A 23051-nucleotide genomic window follows, 5' to 3' on the forward strand; every position below is an offset into this window, starting at 1 on the left:
TCGATTAACTATTCTTTCCTGATGGGTCTTGATTTCAGATGTGGTCATTACATAACAACAAGAGCAAGAGTACTACAGGTAACATTAAAGAGGCATTATCGGGGCACCTGGGCGGCTTGGTTGGTGAAGTGATGGACTCCTGGTTTCAGGTCAGGTCATGATCTCAGGGTCATGAGATCGAACCCGGAGACGGGCTCCATGCTTAGCGTGGAGTCTGCTTGGGAGTCTCTCTCCCTCTGCCCCTCTCCTCTGCTCTCTCCCTAAAATAAATACATCTTTTTGTTTTGTTTTGTTTTGTTTTGTTTTGTTTTTTAAATAAAGAGGCATTACCATGTGTGGGGTATGGTGCTGACAGCTACCTACGCATAAATCTTGTTTAATCCGCTGACCTTGTCTTATTTTCTTCTAACTTTTGCCTATACTTTACATGTGTGGAAACCCAAGATTCCTTAGGTGAGGTCACATGGCCAGTCAGGGGTATGACTAATATTTGAACCCAGTGCCCACGGTTTTTAATTCCAATTACCTGCCTCATGAGCCACTGAACTTCATGGGAAAATAGGAAACATGCTTTGACAGTTGTTTCACTTATGTGTGTCACAGGCTGGAGGGCCAGTAGCTCCTGGTGCTCCAGCCCTGTTGCTGGGGACACAGATAATTACATATAAATGACAGATCCTTATATGAAGAAGCCACCCGTCCATCCATCCACCCATCACAAGTCAGTTTCCCCAGAAGCTGAGCCTGAGACAGGATTCTTGTGCAAGTGAGCGATTTATTGAGGGCATGCTCTCAGGAGAAACCTGTAAGGCAGCAAGGGAAACAGGCCGGACCAGGGTATGAAGCTAAGCAAAGAGGTGTTCCGGACATCTGGCCTCAAGCCTGCTTCCATGCTGCCCGGTGGTCCTGCAGAGAGGCTGGGGCTGGTCAGTTACGTCCTTCTGGTATTACACTCTCTAGGCACTGGTTAGAGGTGAGCGGGGTGGGGGGGTGGTAGCTCCCAGCAGACAAGGAGGAGGAGACAGATGTGAGCACACAGCAGCCAAACATCTGGCTTAGCTGGGGATTGGGGAAAGGGCCTGGTGGGGATCTGGGTTGGGTACCAGCAGCATCTACCACAACCTCCATCCATCCATCATGGGATCATTTTGTCTACGAACATTAATCGAGCCCCTTTGCTATTTCGGGGAGCAGAGGAAACAAAGATGAGAGACAAAGCCCGTGTCCTCTAGGACCTCTAGTCCAGCAGGAGGGGATCAGAAAAGGCCAAATGTTAAATCCCACTTAAGATCAAACCTGGTAGACTACAGCCCCGTAAAGTGCTATGTGGGTCTGGAGGATGGAACAAGCCCTCAGAGCCAAGGAGGAGTCAGCCAGGGGAGGCTTCTGTTGCAAGTGGCCCTGGGACCCTGAGGAGCCTCGGTGGGGCTTGGCCACCTGGGGATGGCAGGAGGAGGCTCCGCCAAAGTTCCAGCCCGAGAAAGCTAGAAGCAGGAGCGGACACACCAGGTGTGCGTGCGGACCTGCGTTTGGAGCAAGAGGACCAGGCAGCTTCATCTGGCCTTTACCTCCCGAGGGATTCGTGGAGTTCCTTCTTGATCCTGGGCATGACTTTGGATGCACAGATGCAACAAGTCCAAAACAGTCATGGGTGCTTCCCACAAGGACCGCCCAGCCTAGTTTGGGAGAGCGACATAGTGGTGGACAATGCGGGTCCCAAACTCTGTGAGATGTCCTCCCTGGGGCGGGGGCGGTGGGAGGCTTTGGGTTTTAAGAAGTAGAGCCATGTGGACAGAAGGGTCAGCATTGCCCTTCAGAGAGGCCATCCCGGCTGCAGCTTGGACAGTGTGTCGGACAGGGGGAGACTCGGGCTGGCGAGTGGCTGTGGCAGGGAGGACGCGCCGCACCATGGCCCCCAAGTCCCCACCCCTAATACCTGCAGCTTCAGCTTAAACACCATCCCTCGGGGGCTTCCTGGACTTGCCTTCTTCTCAGATCTTAATCCACAATCAGAAGAGAGTGTCTGCCTCAGTCGGAAAGATTTGGAAGGTCCAAGAACAAGAAGGAGGGTGGGGCGTGGTTGAGACCCTCCCAGGCCAGTGGAGGGGGTCCGACGCTGGGGCAGGGGTGGAGTTCCAGAGCCGCAGATGCTGAGGAACGGAGGAGGGAGTGCAGGGCAGCAGGCTGGGCTACTCCTAGCACGTGGGGGTCTGGCCTTGGCAGCGGGGTCGCCAGTAGTAACGCAGGTGCTTCTGATAGGTGTCCAGGTTCTGCTTCAGGCAGAGGGCTATCGTCTTGTCACAGGCGCACAGCTGCTGCTCGCACCAACTCCCCTTATCCGCTGCAGGTGGAGGAGAACAGAGCTCAGTGTCTATTCCTTCCCGAAGCAAAGCTCAGGGTGGCCTTAGGGTGCCTGGAGGGAGTTTCTGAAGGCAGTCCTGTCCTTGCTCAGCTAGAGTACCCTGCCCAGCTGCTTGGGCTCTAGCTGCATGACCTTGGGCATGTATGGTGACCTCCCTGGGTGCCTTGCTCCTTTTTTCATTTATTCATCCATTTACTAGACAATTGAGCACCCATCCTATGGCAGGCCCTAGGGGGACAGGACTGACCCAAACTGACGCATAGGGTTTACACTCCCGGGGGGCAGCGGATATTCGAGAAGCACAGAAATGGGGATCATAGCCTGTTCCTCGTGGAAGTAAGGGATGAGGCAGGGTCTACAAGACAGTAAAATGGGGGAAGGGGACTCAGCACCAAGAGCCATTTGAGCTGAGGTGGGAGGGGTCTGCTCCCCCTACGGAAAGCCGCCGTGGCCGAGGGGGTGTGCTCCAGGCAGAGGGGACAGCATGTGCAGAGACTAAGGCTGAACGGACCTTGGTGCATCAGTTTTAGTATCTTTCCTTGGGATGAAGGTAAGAGCTGGCCTTGGGGCTGCTGAGAGTACAGGAGAAGCAAAGCGCTCAGCACACAGTAGGTGCTCAATAAATGTTGGCTATTATTATTGCTATTATCATTATTGAAAGATTTAATTTATTTATTAGAGAGAGAGAAAAGAGTGACAGTGAGCATGAGGGGGAGGAGGGGCAGAGGGAGAGGGACAAGCAGATTACCCGCTGAGCAGGGAGCCCGACATGAGGGTTGATCCCAGACCCCGAGACCATGACCTGAGCCAAAGGCAGATGCTTAACTGACTGAGCCATCCAAGCACCCCTGTTGCTATTATTATTAAGCCTTCAATGAATAGGCAGTGATGTGATGAGCCCACTTGATTCCCAGGCCTGGGAGCTGCTCGCTGTCTCCAGGAAGGGGCCCAGGGCCGGGGGGGACTGGAGGTCTAGCTCAGGCTCTGTCACCTGCATCTGGGTGACCCTGGACAAACACCTCGTCCCTCTGGCCTCACTTTCCTTGTCTGTGAAATGGAGATCATCAGGGTGATGCCGCTCCTGGCCGGGCTGCTCTGAGGACCAGTAACAATGTAAGTTGTAACTTGATACCATACTTAGCCCAAGTGATTGATCTGAGCATGCGCCTGGCAGCATGTGAGGCTCATTCGGTCTGCTTGCATTTTAGCTCTGGAATTAACTTTAGGGAGTAGAACACTCTTATCATCCTGAGTTTACGGATGAGACTACTGATGCTCCGAGGGGTTAAACAATGTGTTCAAGGTCACGCAGCCGGTTGATTGTGGCTCTGGGATCCAAGCTGAGGTCCTCCACCCTTCCAGATCCAAACGCCCATTGGACCTCTCCCTACTCCCAGCCCCATTCCTCCAGAACCCCGCTACTGTCGCTGGACATACGAGAAAAACAGACACCTTGAGGGGCTTGTGTATTGTCACAGAGCACGTGAAGGCAGTAAGCGCCAGACCTCCCTTCCTCAGCCTCTAACTCCAAACCCGAGACCCCCGGCACTCACGGCACTGGATGTCCCCGTCGGAGAAGGTGTAGTTGTAGTGGTCTGTGTGGACACGGCACTGGTGCTGCCTCAGGTAACCATAGCAGCAGTCGTGATTCTGACAGCACCTGGAGAGAGAGGACAGGAGGAGGGACAGGCAGGGAGCACGGCTGCATGAGGGGGGAAACTGAGCGCACGCTATGGAGGGTGCACTAGCTCAGGCCTATTGAGGACTTCCTGTGAGCCAGGCATGTGTTTCCTGCGTGAATACTCCCTTCATCTTCACTGCTCCCCTGTGATGGGGGCACTAGTATGATCCCCATTTCACAAATGAAGAAACAGACTCAAGGAGGTCAAGCCACATGCCCAGGGTCACACAGCCTGTAAATGGTGGATGAGGGAAGTGGCCCTGGGTCTGGATGGCTCTCTTCCCTCCTGGCCGATTCCCCAGGGGGCCTGGTGAAGATTGCACAAGACGGTGGCAAAAAAGAAGTAGGAATTTTTTTAAAAAAACAGCACGCAGGGGCGCCTGGGTGGCTCAGTGGGTTAAAGCCTCTGCCTTCAGCTCAGGTCATGATCTCAGGGTCCTGGGATCGAGCCCCACATCGGGGCTCTCTGCTCAGCAGGGAGCCTGCTTCCCCCTCTCTCTCTGCCTGCCTTCTGCCTACTTGTGATCTCTCTCTGTCTATCAAATAAATAAATAAATAAAAATCTTTAAAACAAACAAACAAACAAACAAAAACTAGCATGCTGTGGCAGCAGGGAGTGCGTGTGGGTATTCTAACTAGATCAGGGTTGGAAGGGCCGGGGGCCTTCGGAGACTCTGCAGAACCAGCCAGAAGGCAAGCTCCAGGAGGGCCTGGACGGTACCGGGCCTCAGCAGGGTTGCTAGAACAGACCACAAAATGAATTCGTGGAACGAATCCATGGGAGAACAGGAAAGGGGAGAGTCCCGGGGTGCGGGCAGGACGGGACAGGACAGGACAGGACCGCCGCCCTGCCCGTGAAGGGATTACCTGTCTGTGGCATCTTTGGGTTGACCTTTGCCCCCAGGTCCACAGTGACAGCCATAGGACCAGTAGGAGACGAGGGGTATCTTTCTGGTCATTTGTTTGATCATCTTGTTTAGGTTCAAGATCCCGCCCTGGGTTGGAATCACACCTGCAGAAGAGTCCAGCAACAAAGAGAGGACGTGAACGTGAGAGGTGGCCAGCAGACCACAGGCCTGGCACTTGTGCCCGGTTGCACCAAACCAGTGACCTTGGATAATAAAATGACAACAGCCACTGTGCACTATGGCTGTTAAAAATACAGCACTAGTGAGGGCTTATTGCGTTTTCTTTTCTTTTTCTTTTTTTTTTTTTTTTTAAAGAGAGAGGGAGAGCGCGAGCAGGGGGAAGGGGCAGAGGGAGAGGCAGAGGGAGAAGCAGGCTTCCTGCTGAGCAAGGAGCCCAAAGCAGGACTTGATCCCAGGACCCTGGGATGCTGAACCAACGGAGCATGCTGAACCACGTGCTCATGTAGTCATTTAGTGACTTCATTCAACCTGTGAGATAAATCCCCCCCACCCAATAAATTACTCTTTTTATTTTGGTACTTTCTAGAGGTACAGAAAAGTTGCAAGGAGTTACAGAGCGATCTTATACACCCCTCGCCTACTTCCCTTTGAAGTTATGATCAGCTTACGTAATTACGGTATACTTTTGGGAACTAAGAAACTGATATTAATACAACAAGAACTACGATTAATGCCCACTTGATAGATGAGCAGCTCGAGCCTCGTACTGGGTCACAGTGGCCGAGCTAGGGCTGAAATCCCAGGCAGCTTGGCACCGTTTCCTGCTTCTGCACTGAGTTTCCAGTCTGTAACAGGAAGACTCACCCTTCTCCCTGCACCCTGCCTTGCACACCCTCTTCCCCACCTCCCTTAGAGAAAGCTACAGAAAAAAGCTCTCCTGTGGCTCACCTGGGAGTGAGCCCTAAATTGGGGGAGGGGGAGGTGGGAAGAGGAGATTTGGGAAGGGATCCTACAGTGGGCCAAGGGTGAGATCCCCAGCAGGTTGCCTTGGGCTGCAGCTAAAAGCGACCGGGGGTGTCTGGTACTTGCAGGTCTGTTCTGTCCCTGGTGTGTCCCCTCAATGTACAGGAACCCATGTTGTTACTCCTGTTTGACACGGTGGCTCCAACTGGACACCCTTGCTAAGTCTTAAGGGGACTAATGACCCATCCCAGGCCCACCGGAAGCCCAGTTTCTGTGCTAAGGAAACTGGAGGCAAGCCACAGCGGACTTCCCCCCGACCTTGTGCGTCAACCAGGGACCTGAGTTCAGAATCTTGCCTTCCTGGTCTACCTCCTCCCTCTTTCTGCCCCAAGTCTGGCTCTTTCCATGTCAGCTTAGCAATACACAAGTAAACTCACACTTGAATGATGTCGTTTTCCCTTGCCAAGCAAGCTGTACGTTGAGTTTTGGTTCAGAATGCTTTGGTATGGTAGTCTTATCTCTTATAATTTTACAGTAAGGAGAAACCAGTCCTGAGACACCGAGGAGCTCCATCTGGGGTCAGGATACCTTTGGTGAACTGGCTTAGCTTGTCAGTAATTCCTGTCCTGGCAACTCTTTCTATCCTTCGCTGCCACCAAGGGGGATGGGCGCCCCTCCCCCAAGAGTTACAAGGCTATCGGCTCATCACGCACATGCTGTGTTATTAATCCCACTTGCTAAACCCTTTGGATACATTTTCTCTTCAAAGTTCTAACAACCCTACGAAGAGGGTGTTATTGTGTCCATTTTATAGGTGAGGACATAGAGAGGTGGGGTGACTCGGCCAAGGTCATCCTGCTAGGAGACAGCATTTGAATGCAGGCTCGCCTGTGTATTTTATCTCTCCAGCGTATTGCTTCTTTATATCTGAGAGATGAGTTCCTGTAGCTTGACTGCAAATTCCCCGATGGTTTTTGCTGTAGCCCTGGAGATGTGTTCCTCTAAAAAAATGTAGTAGTCCCAGGATTATATAAAGCCCCACTTTAAAGTACAAATCCTTTCTAACACTGGATACTTGGATGGATTGAGGAACAAAAACACCGATTTGCTAGCAAGCACATTTTTACATTTGATCTGCGCAAGATTGAATGGAAACCGCCCCATCTCCCACCACCATTAACAGGACCCTCTTCCCAGGTTCGAAGGAGACAATGAACATGAAAGAAAGGGTTCTAAAAGTACATGGTACTGTGCATAAGTGAAAAATTGTTATTATCTGGTCAAGGTGACAAAGGGGAGCAGAGTGAAGCGGGGAGATCCTTTTCTGTAACTTGGCGTCCAAAGCCCTGCAGGCACCTGCTTAGCTAGCCCCAGTGTCTGAGCCTCTAGCTGCATACCCTCATGGCAAACCAGAGGCATGCTGCACAGCGTGGCAGCCCAGAGCTCCCCGGCCAAAGCCAGTGTTCTAGGGGACCAGCCACTGCTGCTGGCTCCTTGCAGGGGCAGAAGGATTGAGGACTGGGGGCCAGCGTAGGGGATCAGAGCAAAGGCTCAGTTGAGGAAGAAGATACAGCGCCCACTCACGTCCCACCTTCCCTTCCCAGCTCACCAGCAAACACCAGCAGCGTGCACAGCAGGGGAAGCTCCATGGTCCCAGCACAGAGCAGTGGACGCAGCTGCTGGAAGTACCTTTCCATACTGGCAGCCTTTTATATCAGAGTCGCCCCACCCGGCACAGCCCACCCCTGTCCTTCCCAGCTCTGGCATCCAGCACACTCTTTCCATTTCCTGTTTTTAGCAACGGGGAATTTTATGGTTTTTATTTTTAATACCAGTTTTTTTTAAACCTTTTGATTGCAAAATGAACACATTCAGTGGAGGAGACTTGAAAATCATAGACAAAACAATTTAAAATCGCTTGTGAATCCGGTATACACCATTCCCTTTCTTTGGGATTGAAATATATTTGACATATAACATTGTGTAAATTTCAGGTGTGCAACATGTTGAGTGGATACATTCATATATTACACCATGACTGCCAATTTAGCAATAATTAGTACCTCCGTCACGTCACAGAATTATAATTTCTTTTTAGTGGTTGGAATAAAGATCTAATCTCTTAGCAAGTTGAGTGATTATAGTGCAATATTGTTGTCTGTATTCGCTAGACTGTGCATTTGATCTCTAGGACTTATTTATTACTTGTTGCAAGCTTTTGCTTATGAATATTACTTGTCCTATTTTCGCTCCTCTCTGTCTCCTGGTAACCACCATTTTACTCTCTGTTTTTATGAAGTTTTTTGTTTGTTTGTTTGTTTGTTTTAAGTACTTTCCATGCCTCATGTGGGCTTGAACTACTAACCCTGGATTTGAGATTGAGAATTTCATGCTTTACTGCCTGAGCCAACCAGGTGCCCCCTGCGTTTGACTTTTGCAGACTTCACAGATAAGTGAGATTAAACAGTATTTGTCTTTCTCTCTCTGACTTATCTCACTTAGCATAATGTCCTCAAGGTCCATTCATGTCACAAATGGCCGGATGGCCTTGTTTTCACAGCTAAATCCTGTCTCATTTTGGTATCTTTACCCCATCAACTTCATTCACCCACTGAGAGGCACCTGAGTTATTTCTACCACTAACCTTTTGTGTCTGTTCTTCTGGTTCTATAGCTTTACGGACCTTTCCACACTTTTCCCTTTCCAGATCAGAAAAATGTTACAAGTCGTCCTTTGTCTTTTCTTTGACCCATATAGCTTGAACCTATTTCCATGTCATTAAGGATTCTTCTGTGGTAACAGTTGGCAAGGCAACTCTGTATTCCTTTACACATCTCTGCTGTACATTTAATGAATCCCCTATTGATGGACATATGTGTTGTTTCCACTCATTTTTTTTTTTTGTAATTTTGTAATACTAGTCCATACAGTGGTACAGTGAGAGACATCTTTGAGGCTAGATCTCAGTTTGTGTCCAGAACTATTTCATAGGTTCTGTTCCTAAAGTGAACTTGAGCGTCTCAGCATGGGCACAACTTGAAGGCATTTGATGGGTGTTGCCATTTTATTCTGTGGGTCTGCCTCCGTTTGCGTAGAAGAATCCCAACACATTCCATGGTGTGGACCCAGCCTAGCTAGGGTGAGTGGTAGCAGGCATTCTAGAGATGGTCTCCCGCAAACACTCCACTGGTAACCTTTCAAGCTTTAATAGAGGGTCCACTGGTAGTAGAGATTGGTTTTCTCCCATGCCTGTTAAATGGCGCTCAAGGACATAGTCCACAGACTGACCTTGCTGCCAATTCACCCAAAAAAGTGTGCCAGTAAGAGTCACTGCTGAGAGTTCTTTCTCGAGTCTAATTTTTTTCCTTTGTTCCTTGACTCAGTCACCAATCGACCACTTCATCTGTGAGAAAATAATCTTCATGCAAAATAAGCAAGCAGTAAGCTCACCATATGTCCCGGGCATGGTCTGCGACATGTCTTCCTGTTATGGGCTCTGTGGTCATTCCCTTACATGCTCTCAGTGTGGGACTTCACCATACTATCCTCTAGATCTGGGCTCCTGATGGGAATGTGGGTACCTCTCAGAATCCCAGCTTCTCCTGATCTAATTATCATTTGGGTAGGAGCAAAACCAGCAAGGACCACAGGTACTTTGTTGATTCCAGAGGCTTTTCCCTAATGGGAGAGAAGACATACCATTCATGCTACAAAGAGGCCTCAGAACCACTGTCCCTGACATGTCCTGAGATCCCAGGGCACACCTGAAAGGCTAGGTTTGGGGCCAGAGGGACCTGCTTCAAATTCTGGCTCCTTCTCTTACCAACACTGGGACTCTGAGCCAATCACTCCCCCTACATGAGTCTTGGTTTCCTCATTTGCTGGTGGGGACAATATGAGGACAATAGTACCTCCCTTCTCTGGTCACTATGGAGTTTAGAGACCATGTGCATCCAGCACACTGTACCAGGCCCCACCTATGGAAAGAAAGCCGCCACAGTGACCACAGCTCAGGCCGTGTAGCATCATATGGAGGTGAAGAGCGTGGCAGGTGGTGTTCAAATCCAGACCACCTGGGTTAAGGCTAAACTCCCTGGAGCTCCAGCTGCCTCACCTGGAGCATCATGTCTTCCTCTTCCTCATGTGTAAAATGGAACAATGACAGTACCTACTTCACAGGCCTGTTGCAGGAATTAAACAACATGGTAGGTGAATGGGGCTTGGTCCAAAGCTGGAGATCAACAGATGGTAGTTATGATGGTTCCCACCATCACCACCATCTTTATCAGTACCATTCCTGCTTCAATGAACAGAAAGCAACTAGCCTTTTCTTCTGTGTTGTCAAATCTGCCTTAGTCCTGTCCACTATTCCTTTCCTCTGAGTGTATTTGTTTTTTGCTAGAAATTTGATCTGGGTTTTAAAAAAAAAAAATCTATGATTCTACTTACCCCACTCAAGCTTTCCTGTCTTAAGCATAAGGAATATTGTTATTATAAGTGTTCTAATAGCTCTATCTATTAATTCTGTCATTGGGATCATTTCTGGGTCTGTTTTTATAGATTGTTTTTTCCTTATTATGACTTTCAGTCACTCCCCCCACCACTCATTATTATGGTTAACGCTGGGATGTTAAAGCTTTGTCTATGTTTAAAGGGTATTTGCTTTATTTTTAAAAAATTTTTTAAATTTATTTGACAGAAAGAGAAATCGCAAGTAGGCAGAGCAGTAGGCAGAGAGAAAGGGGGAAAGCAGGCTCCCTGTCGAGCAGAGAGCCCGACTCGGAACTTGATCCCAAGACCCTGAGATCATGACCCGACCGAAGGTAGAGGCTTAACCCACTGAGTCACCCAGGCGCCCCAAAGAGTATTTGCTTTAAAATAGATATCCAGAAGTGGAATTGCTGGGGTGGAACAGAGCAAGGGTTTTGTTTTTGTTTTTGTTTTTTTGTTTGTTTGTTTTCTTTTTTTTTTCTCTAAAGATTTTATTTATTTATTTGACAGACAGATCACAAGTGGGCAGAGAGGCAGGCAGAGACAGGGAGAGGGGGACGCAAGCTCCCCATTGAGCAGAAAGCCCAATGCGGGGCTCGATCCCAGGACCCTGGGATCATGACCTGAGCTGAAAGCAGAGGCTTTAACCCACTGAGCCACCCAGGCGCCCCACAGAGCAAGGTTTTAAGCCTCTTCCATTCTCTGAAGTCTGTAAGAATTTAGAAACTCTCTTGCTTCTGTCCCCATTGGCACATATGAGTTTCCACTGGGCCTGGTTGTTCCTCGGGACTTGTTAGCAAGTTCTGTGTGCTTTTACTTCCCTGGAAATGGCAGGAAAAACACTTGATGATACCATTAGACTGCAACCCATCAAGACCTCCTGGTGGCGGGTGGAAAGGAGCAGGAGGGGCTTAGATGCTGGCGTGCAAATTCTGTTAGGAATATTTACCATTGGCTGAGACTCTACTGTGTGTTCGGCACTGGGCTGCTGTCTCATTTAATTTTCACAACTGCACCTTGAGGAAGATACTGCTATTCCCATTTTATAGGTGAGGAAAGTGAGGCTCAGAGAGGTTAGAAAGTTGTCTAGGGTCACATAGCTGGTACACAGGGAATTTGGGTCTGAACACAGATCTGCCAGAGTCACCCTTATTGTGAGCTGGGCACCGCTCTTAATGGTTCACACATCGTAACATAAGGGTAGATACTGCCCTAATCTCCATGTTACAGATGAACTATTCAACCCAGGGGCTCCACCAAACTTTCTTGCCCTCCCCACACTGATGGAGATAGAAGTGAGAATTGGCCTGAGTCTGGAAACTGGCTTCCCCCACCTCACTGCAGAAGAGAAGAAGGTGGACCCCATCTTCTAACGGGTATCCCCAAGGGGGAAGCCTGTCCTTTTAGCCAGTGATGGAATCCTCCCCTAGACCCATCCCTCGCTTCAAAGCTCCATTCACTGCCACAGTCCCGGGGCCTGGGTTCCATCCACCGGAACATGCAGAAAGCATCAAAGAGGAATCTCGGAGTTACCAAAGGTTTTCAGGAAAGGGTGCTTCCCTGGAGGCTCTGAGCTTTGTCTCTGATCTCCTGTGTTGGCTGGGTGTTGGTTACCTTGGCGTGCTCACATTGTGAAAATTCCTTCGACATCTTTGCAATCAGACTCCTGCCGCTTTGAACTCCAGCTTAACAATGGCATTACCTTAATTCTACTACTTCATCTCTCTGAGCCTCAGCTTTCCCGTCTGAGAAATGGGGCCAGCGATGCATCCCCTGCTGGCTCTCTGTCATGAGTTCAGGTGGAATGACAGGGAACACAGGTACACAGGCAGTGATCGGGAAATGTATGGCACCTGGTGACCCTTCCTCCTAGGAAGAACGAATCGAAAGTTCTGACCAAAGCAAGGAGCTGGGCAAACTGACCTCCCCACATGTCTCAGACCCAGAGTGTCTTGTTTCTAAATGACCCAGGGCTGGTCACCCATAGCAGGGGGATTTCCACTTTGACTTCTCAGTTCATTCAGAGTGACCTAAACACAGACAAGTGGCCATGGAATGTACTTTCAGAATCACTTGAAATCCCCACAGGCAGCAGCTTTGTGGTGGTCATTGCCAGAAGGTTCTTCTGTTCCCAGCCCCAGCCTTGCTCCTGCTGCCTTCCTCCAGCACCACCCCAACCTGGGAGGCGGCAGAGCCTGGGCATTCAGAAGGAAATGGGGCCAGACCGCCTGGCCTGATGTGGATTCTCACTGCTCATCTGTTTCCTCATCTGTTAAATGAGGTGGAGGGAAAGGAGAAAGCACCCCATCGGGGTTTCTGTAAGGATTCCAAGGGGCATATGTGGTGCTTGGCTCGTATACTGTAAGCTCTCCATAATGACAGCCAGTGTCATTACTGATAATTGGCTTATGGGAGGCAAAGACCACACTTCCAAGAAATTCCATGGGAAACCAGCAAATGGCTCCATTTGATAGGCATTTCCTGAGTACCTACTACACGCCAGCTGCCAACAAGTACAGCACCCTGGGTAGGATGCAGAGAGGAAGGAGTAAGGCAGATCCCCACCGGGAACTCATTATGTCCCCAGGGCAACCAGACACTTTAGAGCTGGTTGGAACCTGGGCTGTGCCAACCCCTGGTGGCCCAGCTCCCGGTGGGGATACTAATTTACATGAGATGATTTGGATGGAGGTGAGTTGATCTGCCTGAGGAGTCAGAATGGGGGGATGACTGTGGACACCAAGATATTTGTTTGGGGGATTTGGCTGGAGCCCCATGGAGAGGGCCATACGGAAGTTTCAGGCCTAGGCTACGGTCATGAGGTACTTCCCAGGGGACAGAGGAGAGCAGACAGGGCACAGTGTGGAGCTGGAGAAATGTCCCCTCCTCTGAGCAGAGCAAGAGTGGCTCTGAGATGGGGTGGCCCCAATGAGTGTCTGAGAGCCTGCAGCTTTGGGGTGCTGAGACCTCCATGAATAGCTGTGTAGGTCACATGGGGGAGCAGAAGAGAAGACTAGGAGAAGCCTGGGGCTCCCAAGGCTCCTACAGAGACTCCCAGAAATAACAGCAAGACTTTATTTGGGAATTAGGAGCTCAAGGGGGTTCTGACTTACATGGGCTGGATAATAAACCAGAGGCATTTCTTACTGTTGATATGACCCAGAGGCCCTGTGAGCCCCGGTAAAAGGGTTAGCTTAGAGGGATACACCATTAACTCCGTGGAAAATAACAGCGCTTTGCCTTGCACAAAGCCTTTGCTCTCACTCCCTCCTCAAAGCACAATTTAGATGCTGGTACTATTTGCTCACTTCCAGAGGGGTTAGTGGGACTTTAAAGGGTCAAACCACTCAAACAGAGGGCTAATTGGACCCAATGTCACTCCCAAGTCTGGTTTTTCTAGTGGGCTGTAGCTGTGGGTCATGTGGACAAGGAATGGTGTCCTCCCTCAATTTACATATTGAAATCCTAGTCCCCGGTACCTCAGAATGTGGCCATATTTGGAGAGAGTCTTTAAAGATGTAATTAAGTTAAAATGAAGTCATTAGGGTAGGTCCTAATTCAATAGGACTCCTTTTAAGAAGGGGAACTTGGGACAGGGACAGGTAGCGAGGAACGACCATGTGAGGACCCAGGGAGAAGATGACCATCTGTAAACCAACGACAGAGACTTCAGAAGGAACCAACCCAGCTGACACCTTGATCTGCATCTTCCAGCCTCTGGAAGTATAAGAAAATAAATGTTGTTGAAGCCACCCAGCCTGTGGGATTTGTGATGGCAGCTGGAGCAGACTAACACAGGTGTTAAGGGAGCCCAGAGAGAAGCCTAACCCACGTAGGCTCCCTGGAGGAGGTGAGCTTCTATTAGTCATCATCCTCTTTCTTCTGCTTGCTCCCCTTCTCCACCCTGAGTGTACACACACAAACAGTGCCTGCAGTGCAGGGATCTGATCTGAGGGACTGGTGTGGTCCTCCAGACACTGCCTGTAGACAGGCCTTCCCTGACTCATAAGGCCCTCCGGTTTATTGCCTCAAGTATCCGCCTCCATGAAATGGGAGCAATGTCCTTTGATGCCTCACTTCCTCCACAGTCAGCTGTCTAATGATTAGGGATGACTTGGCAAAGCAATCATTATAGATATGGATATATAAAACATTTTTGTTATAAATGTAGAAGCCGTCTGTTTTTTCTTAGAAAGGTTCTTTGTTTCTTTTAAAATCAACTTTACTGAGGTACGATTCACATAGAATAAAATGTACCAATAAATGTGTCAAGTTCAATGAGTTCTGACAGATGTGCAGACTGTAGAACCACACCCCCAGCCACCACAGGAAACACTTCCATTCCCCAAGAGAGTTCCCTCGGGCCCCCCTGGAGGTTGTGCTGTTCCATGGAACAGGGGTCCCCTCTTTTCAACCGCGGAGCTGGTATCTCGTTGTATGACTGTATCACATGTATGTATCCCATTGTATGACTGTATATGTATATGTATGCATCACATACAAAATCCTTTTTCTGGTTGGTGAACACTTGGATCATTTATAATTGGGAGCTGTTAGGAATGTTTGTGTATATGTCTTTGTATGAACACGTGCTTCCTTTTCCCTTCGGTAAAAAGCAAGTGGTGGAATGACCAGGTCATATGGTAGGTGTATGTCTAATTTGGTCAGAAAGTGCCCATCTGTTTTTCAGAGTGGCCATACCATTTTACATTCCTTCCACAAGTACGTGAAAGTTCAGTTACTTCACATCATCCCCCAAATTTGGTACGGTCAGTCTTTTATCTTTTAGGCACTCTCATAAATGTGTAGTAGAATTTCATGTGGTATTAACTTTCATTTCCCTAATGCCTCATGAGCCTGAATACCTTTTGTATATGCTCATTTGTCAGCTATTATCTTCCTTGGTGAAGAGTCTGTGCAAATCATCTACTCATTTTAAAAAATTGTGGTCTTTTCTTATTATTGAGTTTTGAGAGCTCTTTATATATTCTGGATATAAGTCCTTAATCAAATTTTTGCAATATTTTCTTCTGGTCTGTGACTTATCTTTTCATGCTCTTAGGAGCCTCTTTTAAAAAACAGAAATTGAATTTTCAAGAAGTTCAGTTTATTAGGTTTATTTTCCTTCTTATATGTTGTTCTTCTGATGTTGTAATAAGAAATCTGACTCCTCTGACACAAAGATTTTCTCCTATGTTTCATCTAGAAATTTTATAAGCTTAGGTTTTTACATTTAGGTCTGTGATCCATTTTTAAATATTTACTTTTATAAATATTTTATTAATATATACAAAACTAACATTTGGTATCCTTACCATTTCCAAGTGTACAAGTTAATGGTACCCAGGACGTTCACACTTTTGCAACCGTCATCACTGTCCGTCCACAGAATGCCTTTCATCTTGCAAAACAAACCCTGCACCCTTTAAATATTAACTCCCCATCCCTTTCTCTCTCTAGTCCCTGGCCACCAACATTCTACTTTCTGTCTCTATGAATCTGGCTATTCTGGAGAACATCATAGAAGTAGAATCATATAGTGTTTGTCCTTTTCGTGACTAGCTTGTTTTACCTAACATAATGTCCTCAAGTTTTATCCAGATGACATGAATCAGAATTTCCTTCCTTGTTAAAGCTGAATAATATGATCCATTAAAAAATGCCTTTAGGGTGCCTGGGTGGCTCAGTGGGTTAAGCCTCTGCCTTCTGCTCAGGTCATGATCTCAGGGTCCTGGGATCAAGTCTCACGTCAGGCTCTCTGCTCAGCAAGAAGCCTGCTTCCTCCTTTCTCTCTGCCTGCCTCTCTGCCTACTTGTGATCTCCCTCTCTTTGTCAAATAAATAAATAAAATCTTAAAAAATGCCTTTATCGAAATATAATTTTAGTCCCATATCATTCATTCATATTAAGTATACACTTTGGTGTATTTTTTTCTCTATATTCAGTTATGCAACCATTACCACAATCTAATTTACCACACCGCCCCCAAAAAACCTTACTCATTAGCAGTCACTCTCTAACCCCCTCGGTCACACACTCCCTCCCCACCAACCTCCACCGTACCCACCCCCATCCCTAGCCCCAGGCCGCCATGAATTTACTTTGTGTCTCTACAGATTTGCCTATTCTGGACATTTTATGTAAATGAAATGATATAATATGTGGCCTTTTGTAGCTGGCTTCTTTAATTTCACATACTTTTTCAAGGTTCATCCATGTTGGAATATGTTTCATCAATATTTTTTTTCCTTTTCATTGTTGAATAACAGTCCACAGTACAGATAAGACACATTTTATGTGTCAGTCCATCAACTGATGGACATTTAGGTTTTTGCGACTTCTTCGTTATTATGAATAATGCTGCTATGAACATCTGTGTGCAATTTTTTGTGTGTGTGTGGATGTGTGTTTTTATTTCTCTTTGGTATATAACCAAGAGTGGTATTGCTGGGTCGCATGGTGACTCCACGTTTAGTGCTCTGAGAACCCTTGAAGTGTTTTCCCAAAGTGGCTGCTCTGTTTCACATTCCCAGAGGCAATGTATGTGGGTTCCAATTTCTCCACATCTTCACTATTGCTTGCTGTCATTTGTCTTTTTTATTATAGCCATTTAGCGGATGTGAATTGGTATCACATTATGGTTTTTATTTGCATTTCCCTACTGACTAATGATGTTGAGCATCTTTTCATAGGATTCTTGGCCATTTGTTTCCTTCTTGGGGAGAAATGTCTATTCAAAGCCTTTGCCTATTTTCAAGTTGGGTTGTTATTTCTCGATTGCTGAGTTGTAAGAGTTCTTTTTATATTCTGGACACAAGTCCCTTATTAGGGATGTGCACGTATTTTCTCCTATTCTGTGGGTTGTCCTTTTACTTTCTCGATAGCATACTTCACAGGGAAAAGGTTTTAATTTTAATGAACTTCAGTTTATCTTTTCCCCCCACTGTACTTTCATTGTAGTATCTAAAACTTCATCAACCCAAAGCCACAAAGTTTTAATCCTATGCTTTCTTCTAAGAGTTTTGTAGTTTTAACTTTTCCGTTTAGATCTGTCATCCATTTGGAGTTAACTTCTGTGTATGGTGTGAGGAAGGGATCCAACTCCATTCTTTTGCATGTGGATATCCAGTTGTCTCTGCCCCATCTGTGGAAGGCTTTCCCTATTGAATTGTCTTGGCACCCTCATCAGACTATAATCCATTCTGATAAATTTTTGTATATAATGAGAGGCTTGAATGGATATTCTTTTTTTCTTTTTCCTTTTTTCCTTCCTTCCTTCCTTCCTTCCTTCATCCCTCTCTCTCTTTCTTATTGATTATTATTCTAGCACTATTGATTAATTATTTTAGCACTATTATTGAAAATCTATTCTTCCTCCATAGAATTGCCTTTGCATCTTTGTTGAAAATAAATTTTTCCAGGGGTGTCTGGGTGGCTCATCATTTAAGTGACCAACTCTCGATTTTGGCTCAGGTTTTGGGGTCTGGGGATTGAGCCCTGTGTCAGGCTCCATGCTCAATGGCATCTGTTTGGGATTCTCCCTCCTTCTCTCCCTCTGCACCCCCTACCCCACTCATGCTCTCTCACTCTCTCTCAAATAAGTAAAATCTTAAAATGCTTTTTCCATAATTGTGTAGCTTTGATTTTGCATCATCTATTTAGTTCCATTGGTCTTGTTGTTTATTTTTATACCAATGCACACGTTACGAGCCTAAAATCAGATGATGTAAGTTCAGCAACCTTGTTCTTCATTTCAAAGTTGATTTGATATTCTAAAGGTTTTTAAATTTTCATTTTAATTTTAGGACCAGCTAGGCAATTTCTATAAGAAAGGCCTATAGTATTTTAATTGGGAGTGCATTGGCTCTATAGAGCAAATGGGGAGAACTGACATCTTAACAACATGCAGTCTTCTGATTCATGAACATGGTATATCCCTGCATTTATTTTTGTCTTCCTTGATTGTCCTGAACATTGTTTTATAGTTTTCAGTGTACATGTTTTCCATGTATTTTATCAAATTTATCCCTAAATATTTCATATTTTTGGATATTATTATGTGTTTTTCAATTTCAATTTCCAGTTGTTCATTACTAATATATAGAAGTACAACTAATTTTCTTACAATTTCATCTTCTATTACATAATGTTCTAAGCTCATTTATTAGTTCTAGTAGCTTTTTAAATATTCTACAGTGTTTTTTACATGGACTGCCATGTTTATGCCGGTAGAGACATCTTACTTCTTCCTTTCCAATCTGAAAGTCTTTTATTTCTTTTCTTGCCTGGCTAAAACAAACAGTACAATGTTGAGTAGAAATGGTGAGAGTAGATATCCTCACTTTGTTCCTAATCTTTGGGGGAAGAGCAACCAGTCATTCACCATTAGTTATGATGTTAGTTGCAAAGGTTTTCTGTACATGTTCTTTTTCAAGCTAATGATGTTCCCTTCTATTTCAGTTTGCTGACTTTTTTTTTTTTTAAATCAGAAATGGTTGTCAGATTTTGTCAAATGGGCTGTTTCTTTGTATTTATTAAAAATATCATATAGTTTTTATTTTTTAGTTTGTTAATATGGTTAATGACATTGGTTGATTTTTTTTTAGATTTTTTTTTAATTTTTTATTTTTTATAAACATATATTTTTATCCCCAGGGGTACAGGTCTGTGAATCACCAGGTTTACACACTTCACAGCACTCACCAAAGCACATACCCTCCCCAATGTCCATAACCCCACCCCCCTTCTCCCAACTCCCCTCCCCCCAGCAACCCTCAGTTTGTTTTGTGAGATTAAGAGTCACTTATGGTTTGTCTCCCTCCCAATCCCATCTTGTTTCATTTATTCTTCTCCTACCCACTTAAGCCCCCATGTTGCATCACCACTTCCTCATATCAGGGAGATCATATGATAGTTGTCTTTCTCCGCTTGACTTATTTCGCTAAGCATGATATGCTCTAGTTCCATCCATGTTGTCGCAAATGGCAAGATTTCATTTCTTTTGATGGCTGCATAGTATTCCATTGTGTATATATACCACATCTTCTTGATCCATTCATCTGTTGATGGACATCTAGGTTCTTTCCATAGTTTGACTATTGTGGACATTGCTGCTATAAACATTCGGGTGCACGTGCCCCTTCGGATCACTATGTTTATATCTTTAGGGTAAATACCCAGTAGTGCAATTGCTGGGTCATAGGGCAGTTCTATTTTCAACATTTTGAGGAACCTCCATGCTGTTTTCCAGAGCGGTTGCACCAGCTTGCATTCCCACCAACAGTGTAGGAGGGTTCCCCTTTCTCCGCATCCTCGCTAGCATCTGTCATTTCCTGACTTGTTAATTTTAGCCATTCGAACTGGTGTGAGGTGATATCTCATTGTGGTTTGGATTTGTATTTCCCTGATGCTGAGTGATATGGAGCACTTTTTCATGTGTCTGTTGGCCATCTGGATGTCTTCTTTGCAGAAATGTCTGTTCATGTCCTCTGCCCATTTCTTGATTGGATTATTTGTTCTTTGGTGTTGAGTTTGCTAAGTTCTTTATAGATTTTTGGTTGATTTTTAATGTAAAACCAACCTTCATTTCTGGGATAAACCCCACTTTCTCATGGTCTTTTTTCCTTCTTTATATTGCCAGACTCTTTGCTAATATTTTGTTAAGAATTTTTGTCTCTAGGGACCCCTTGGGGGCTCAGTTATTTATAAGTCTAGCTCTTGATCTCAGCTCAGGTCTTGATCTCAGGGTCATCAGTTCAAGCCCCACATTGGACTCGAAGCCCCAAATAATTTTTGCATGTATCTTAATGAGGGATATTAATCTGTAGTTTTCTCTTCTTGTAATGTCTGTATCTGGTTTTGGTATCAGAATAATCCTGGTTATCGGAATAAGTTAAGTGGAAACATTTCCTCCACTTTAATTCCCTGGAAGAATTTGCTTGAAATTGGTAATTATGGGCTGCATTGTGCCTCCTCCCCCCCATTTATATGTTGATGCTAACCCCCAATATCTCAGAACATGACTGTATTTGGATATATGGCTTTAAATGGGTGATTAAGTTAACATAAGGTCATTAAGTGATCCCTAATCCAATTGGACTGGTGTCTTTATTTTTAAAAAGATTTATTTATTTATTTATGAGAGAGAGACAGAATGGGAGAGGGGCAGAGGGCGAGGGAGAGAATCTAAACCAGGCTCCCTGCTGAGTGCCGGATCTCACCACCCTGTGATCATGACCTGAGCTGAAATCAAGAGTCAGACTCTTAAATAACTGAGCCACCCAGTCGCCCCTAGAGTGGTATCTCTATAAGAAGAGGAAATTTGGGGGCACCTGGGTGGCTCAGTGGGTTAGGCCTCTGCCTTCAGCTCAGGTCATGATCTCAGGGTCCCGGGATTGAGCCCTGCACTGGGCTCTCTGCTCAGCAGGGAGACTGCTTCCCCCTCTCTGCCTGCTTCTCTGCCTACTTGTGATCTCTGCCAAATAAATAAATAAAATCTTAAAGACATAAAAAAAAAGAGGAAATTTGGACATGAAAGAGACAAGAGGGATGTACCCATACAGAGGAAAGACCTTGTGAGGACACAGAAATCAGATGGCCCCCTGTAAGTCAAAGAGAGAGGCCCTCAGAAAGAAACCAAACCTGCCAGTGCCTTGATCTTGGATTTCTAGATGCAAGAACTATGAGAAAACAAATTTCTGTTACTTAAGTCACTCAACCCATGGTAGTTTGCTACAGTAGCTCTAGCAGTCTCATACAACTTGTATTATTTCTTCTTTAGTATTTGGTCAAATTTACCAGTGAAGTTATATGAACCTGGAATTTATTTATGAAAATGTTTTTTTAAAAATCAATCTATCTTTCTTTCTTTCTTTCTTTCTTTCTTTCTTTCCTTCTTTCCTTCTTTCCTTCTTTATTTGACACAGAGAGAGAGAGAGCTAGAGAAGAAACACAGCAGAGGGAGTGGGAGAGGGAGAAGCAGGCCCCCCATGGAGCAGGGAGCTAGATGCAGGGCTTGATCCCAGGACCCCGGGATCATGACCTGAGCCAAAGGCAGATGCTTAACAACTGAGCCACCCAGGCGCTCCTATGAAAATGTTTTAATCTATGTATTTAATTTCTTTATTAGATATAGGGATAGTTCCAGATGTGTGAGCTTGTCTCTTTCAAGGAAATTGGCCTTTCCATCTTGATTATTGAATATATTGTCTTGCATTCATTTTAATAAAAAAAAAAACACCAATAAGAAAACAAAGCCACCAGTTATCCTACTGTCTAAAAATAACCATTACTCATGTTTTGCTGTATATTCTTCCAGATAATTTTTATATACGGGCACACCAACTTCCTTATTTCCCCCTGCCACCCCCCCCTTTTTTTTTTTTAATAAAACTGTTATTACTCTTAATACCCAGGGTTTTTGTTTTTTGTATCACCAAATTTTTGAAGACACAATTGTAGATAGATGTCTACTAATGTGCTTCACTCACCTCCTAACTGACGTTTGTTCTGATTTGTGGAGGGAGCACCACAAAGAATGCCACAGTCTGTGCTCTCTGCATTGTTGCTGGGGACAACTCGGGTGTGCATCTTGGTTTACAGGCATAGCAGTGGAATGACTGGGTTGGCCGGTTTATTCTTGACTTCTGGTGTTGAGTACCCTGTGCTTCAGGGGAAGTAGGGAAGTAGGGGGAGGGAAGAAGCCATCCCAACCCCTCCCCTCACCCCCCAGGGACTCACTGTCTCTAGAGAACAGCCCAACCAGCACAGCCAGGGAGGGAATGTGAGATGGGAAAATGGCAAAAAGGCAGTTCAGAGGCTCTCAGGAGTCCCCCGCTCTGGCCATGGCCTCTTGCATAGATCAGCAGGTTGGAGCTGTATCTTCAGTGTGTGGACTGTATTGGGCCTTACTTCTTGGCTCTTGTTTCCTTCCTCGAGCGAGTGATATCATTAAGAGGTGTTTGCAAAAAAGCTTTGTGCAGACATGCGACAGCAGAGACCAGCTTCATTCTCCCGTCTTGCTACGTCCTCAGGGATCTCCCAGTCTGCTGGGGACCAATGCAGCCCCTGTCCCATGAGGAACCCCCCAGACATTTGGATAAAGTTCTAGTCCCCTGTTCTCTGGGATTCCCAGGCCGAGGGAAGGGTCAAGATCCACAAGTCCAAACATGGACAGGTACCTACAAAGGAATGAGTAAGCAAGTGTGCGGTAGTACCTTCCGTGCAGGGACACGTGAGTGGGCGCAGTGGGGTTTGGATACAGTCACTTTCTCGGAAAGAGGAGGCCTGGCATCCACAGAGAGGAAGTGGGCCAGGGGAGGTGGAGGCAGGGAGAAGGGGAACAAAGGCCCCCTGGTTTGGCAGAACCAGAAGAGGAAGTTGGAAAAGTGAAGGGTAGGAAGGGAAGCCCCACGGGATCACTTCTGTCCCTTGTCAGCAAGTTTGGGGACGCTGGGGGACACAGGCCGGCATGAAGGTGGGAGAGGTGGTATGGGCTAATTTCCTAGAGTGTTCTTCTCTCCCTCTTCCTTGTTCCCCTTCCCAACATTTCAGCTCACCTCAAGGGCTGGAGAACAGGCTTCTGCTCAGTAGCAGTCAGATCTTTAACTGGGCCACAGATCTTTAACTTGCCACAGGTCCCGGATGACTGGACACCTGTCCGTGTGATCCTGACTCGGTGAGGCCC

General features: G+C 46.2%; 1 protein-coding gene across 1 annotated transcript; it reads right to left on the reverse strand.

Moving 5' to 3' along the window:
* Nucleotides 1-755: 755 nt before the first annotated feature.
* PLA2G2D (phospholipase A2 group IID) lies at nucleotides 756-7617 on the reverse strand. Its single transcript, XM_082684510.1, has 4 exons — nucleotides 7485-7617; nucleotides 4911-5055; nucleotides 3916-4022; nucleotides 756-2341 (listed from the first exon to the last, which is right to left on the reverse strand). Exons 1-4 carry the CDS (start codon nucleotides 7570-7572, stop codon nucleotides 2196-2198), a joined length of 486 nt encoding a protein of 161 aa, XP_082540636.1. The 5' UTR covers nucleotides 7573-7617; the 3' UTR covers nucleotides 756-2195.
* Between the last annotated feature and the right edge of the window lie 15434 nt (nucleotides 7618-23051).

Source organism: Mustela nivalis, assembly GCF_964662115.1.
Source record: "Mustela nivalis genome assembly, chromosome: 10".
Taxonomy (NCBI): domain Eukaryota; kingdom Metazoa; phylum Chordata; class Mammalia; order Carnivora; family Mustelidae; genus Mustela; species Mustela nivalis.

Bases quoted from the DNA above. Each gene is read 5' to 3' on its own strand.
- PLA2G2D (XM_082684510.1), bottom strand. From the start codon at position 7,572: ATGGAAAGGTACTTCCAGCAGCTGCGTCCACTGCTCTGTGCTGGGACC. The intron at 4,023-4,910 runs GTAATCCCTTCA...CTCTCTCTCCAG, and splicing joins CCCAAAGATGCCACAGACAG to GTGCTGTCAGAATCACGACT. The intron at 2,342-3,915 runs GTGAGTGCCGGG...CTCCACCTGCAG, and splicing joins CGACGGGGACATCCAGTGCC to CGGATAAGGGGAGTTGGTGC.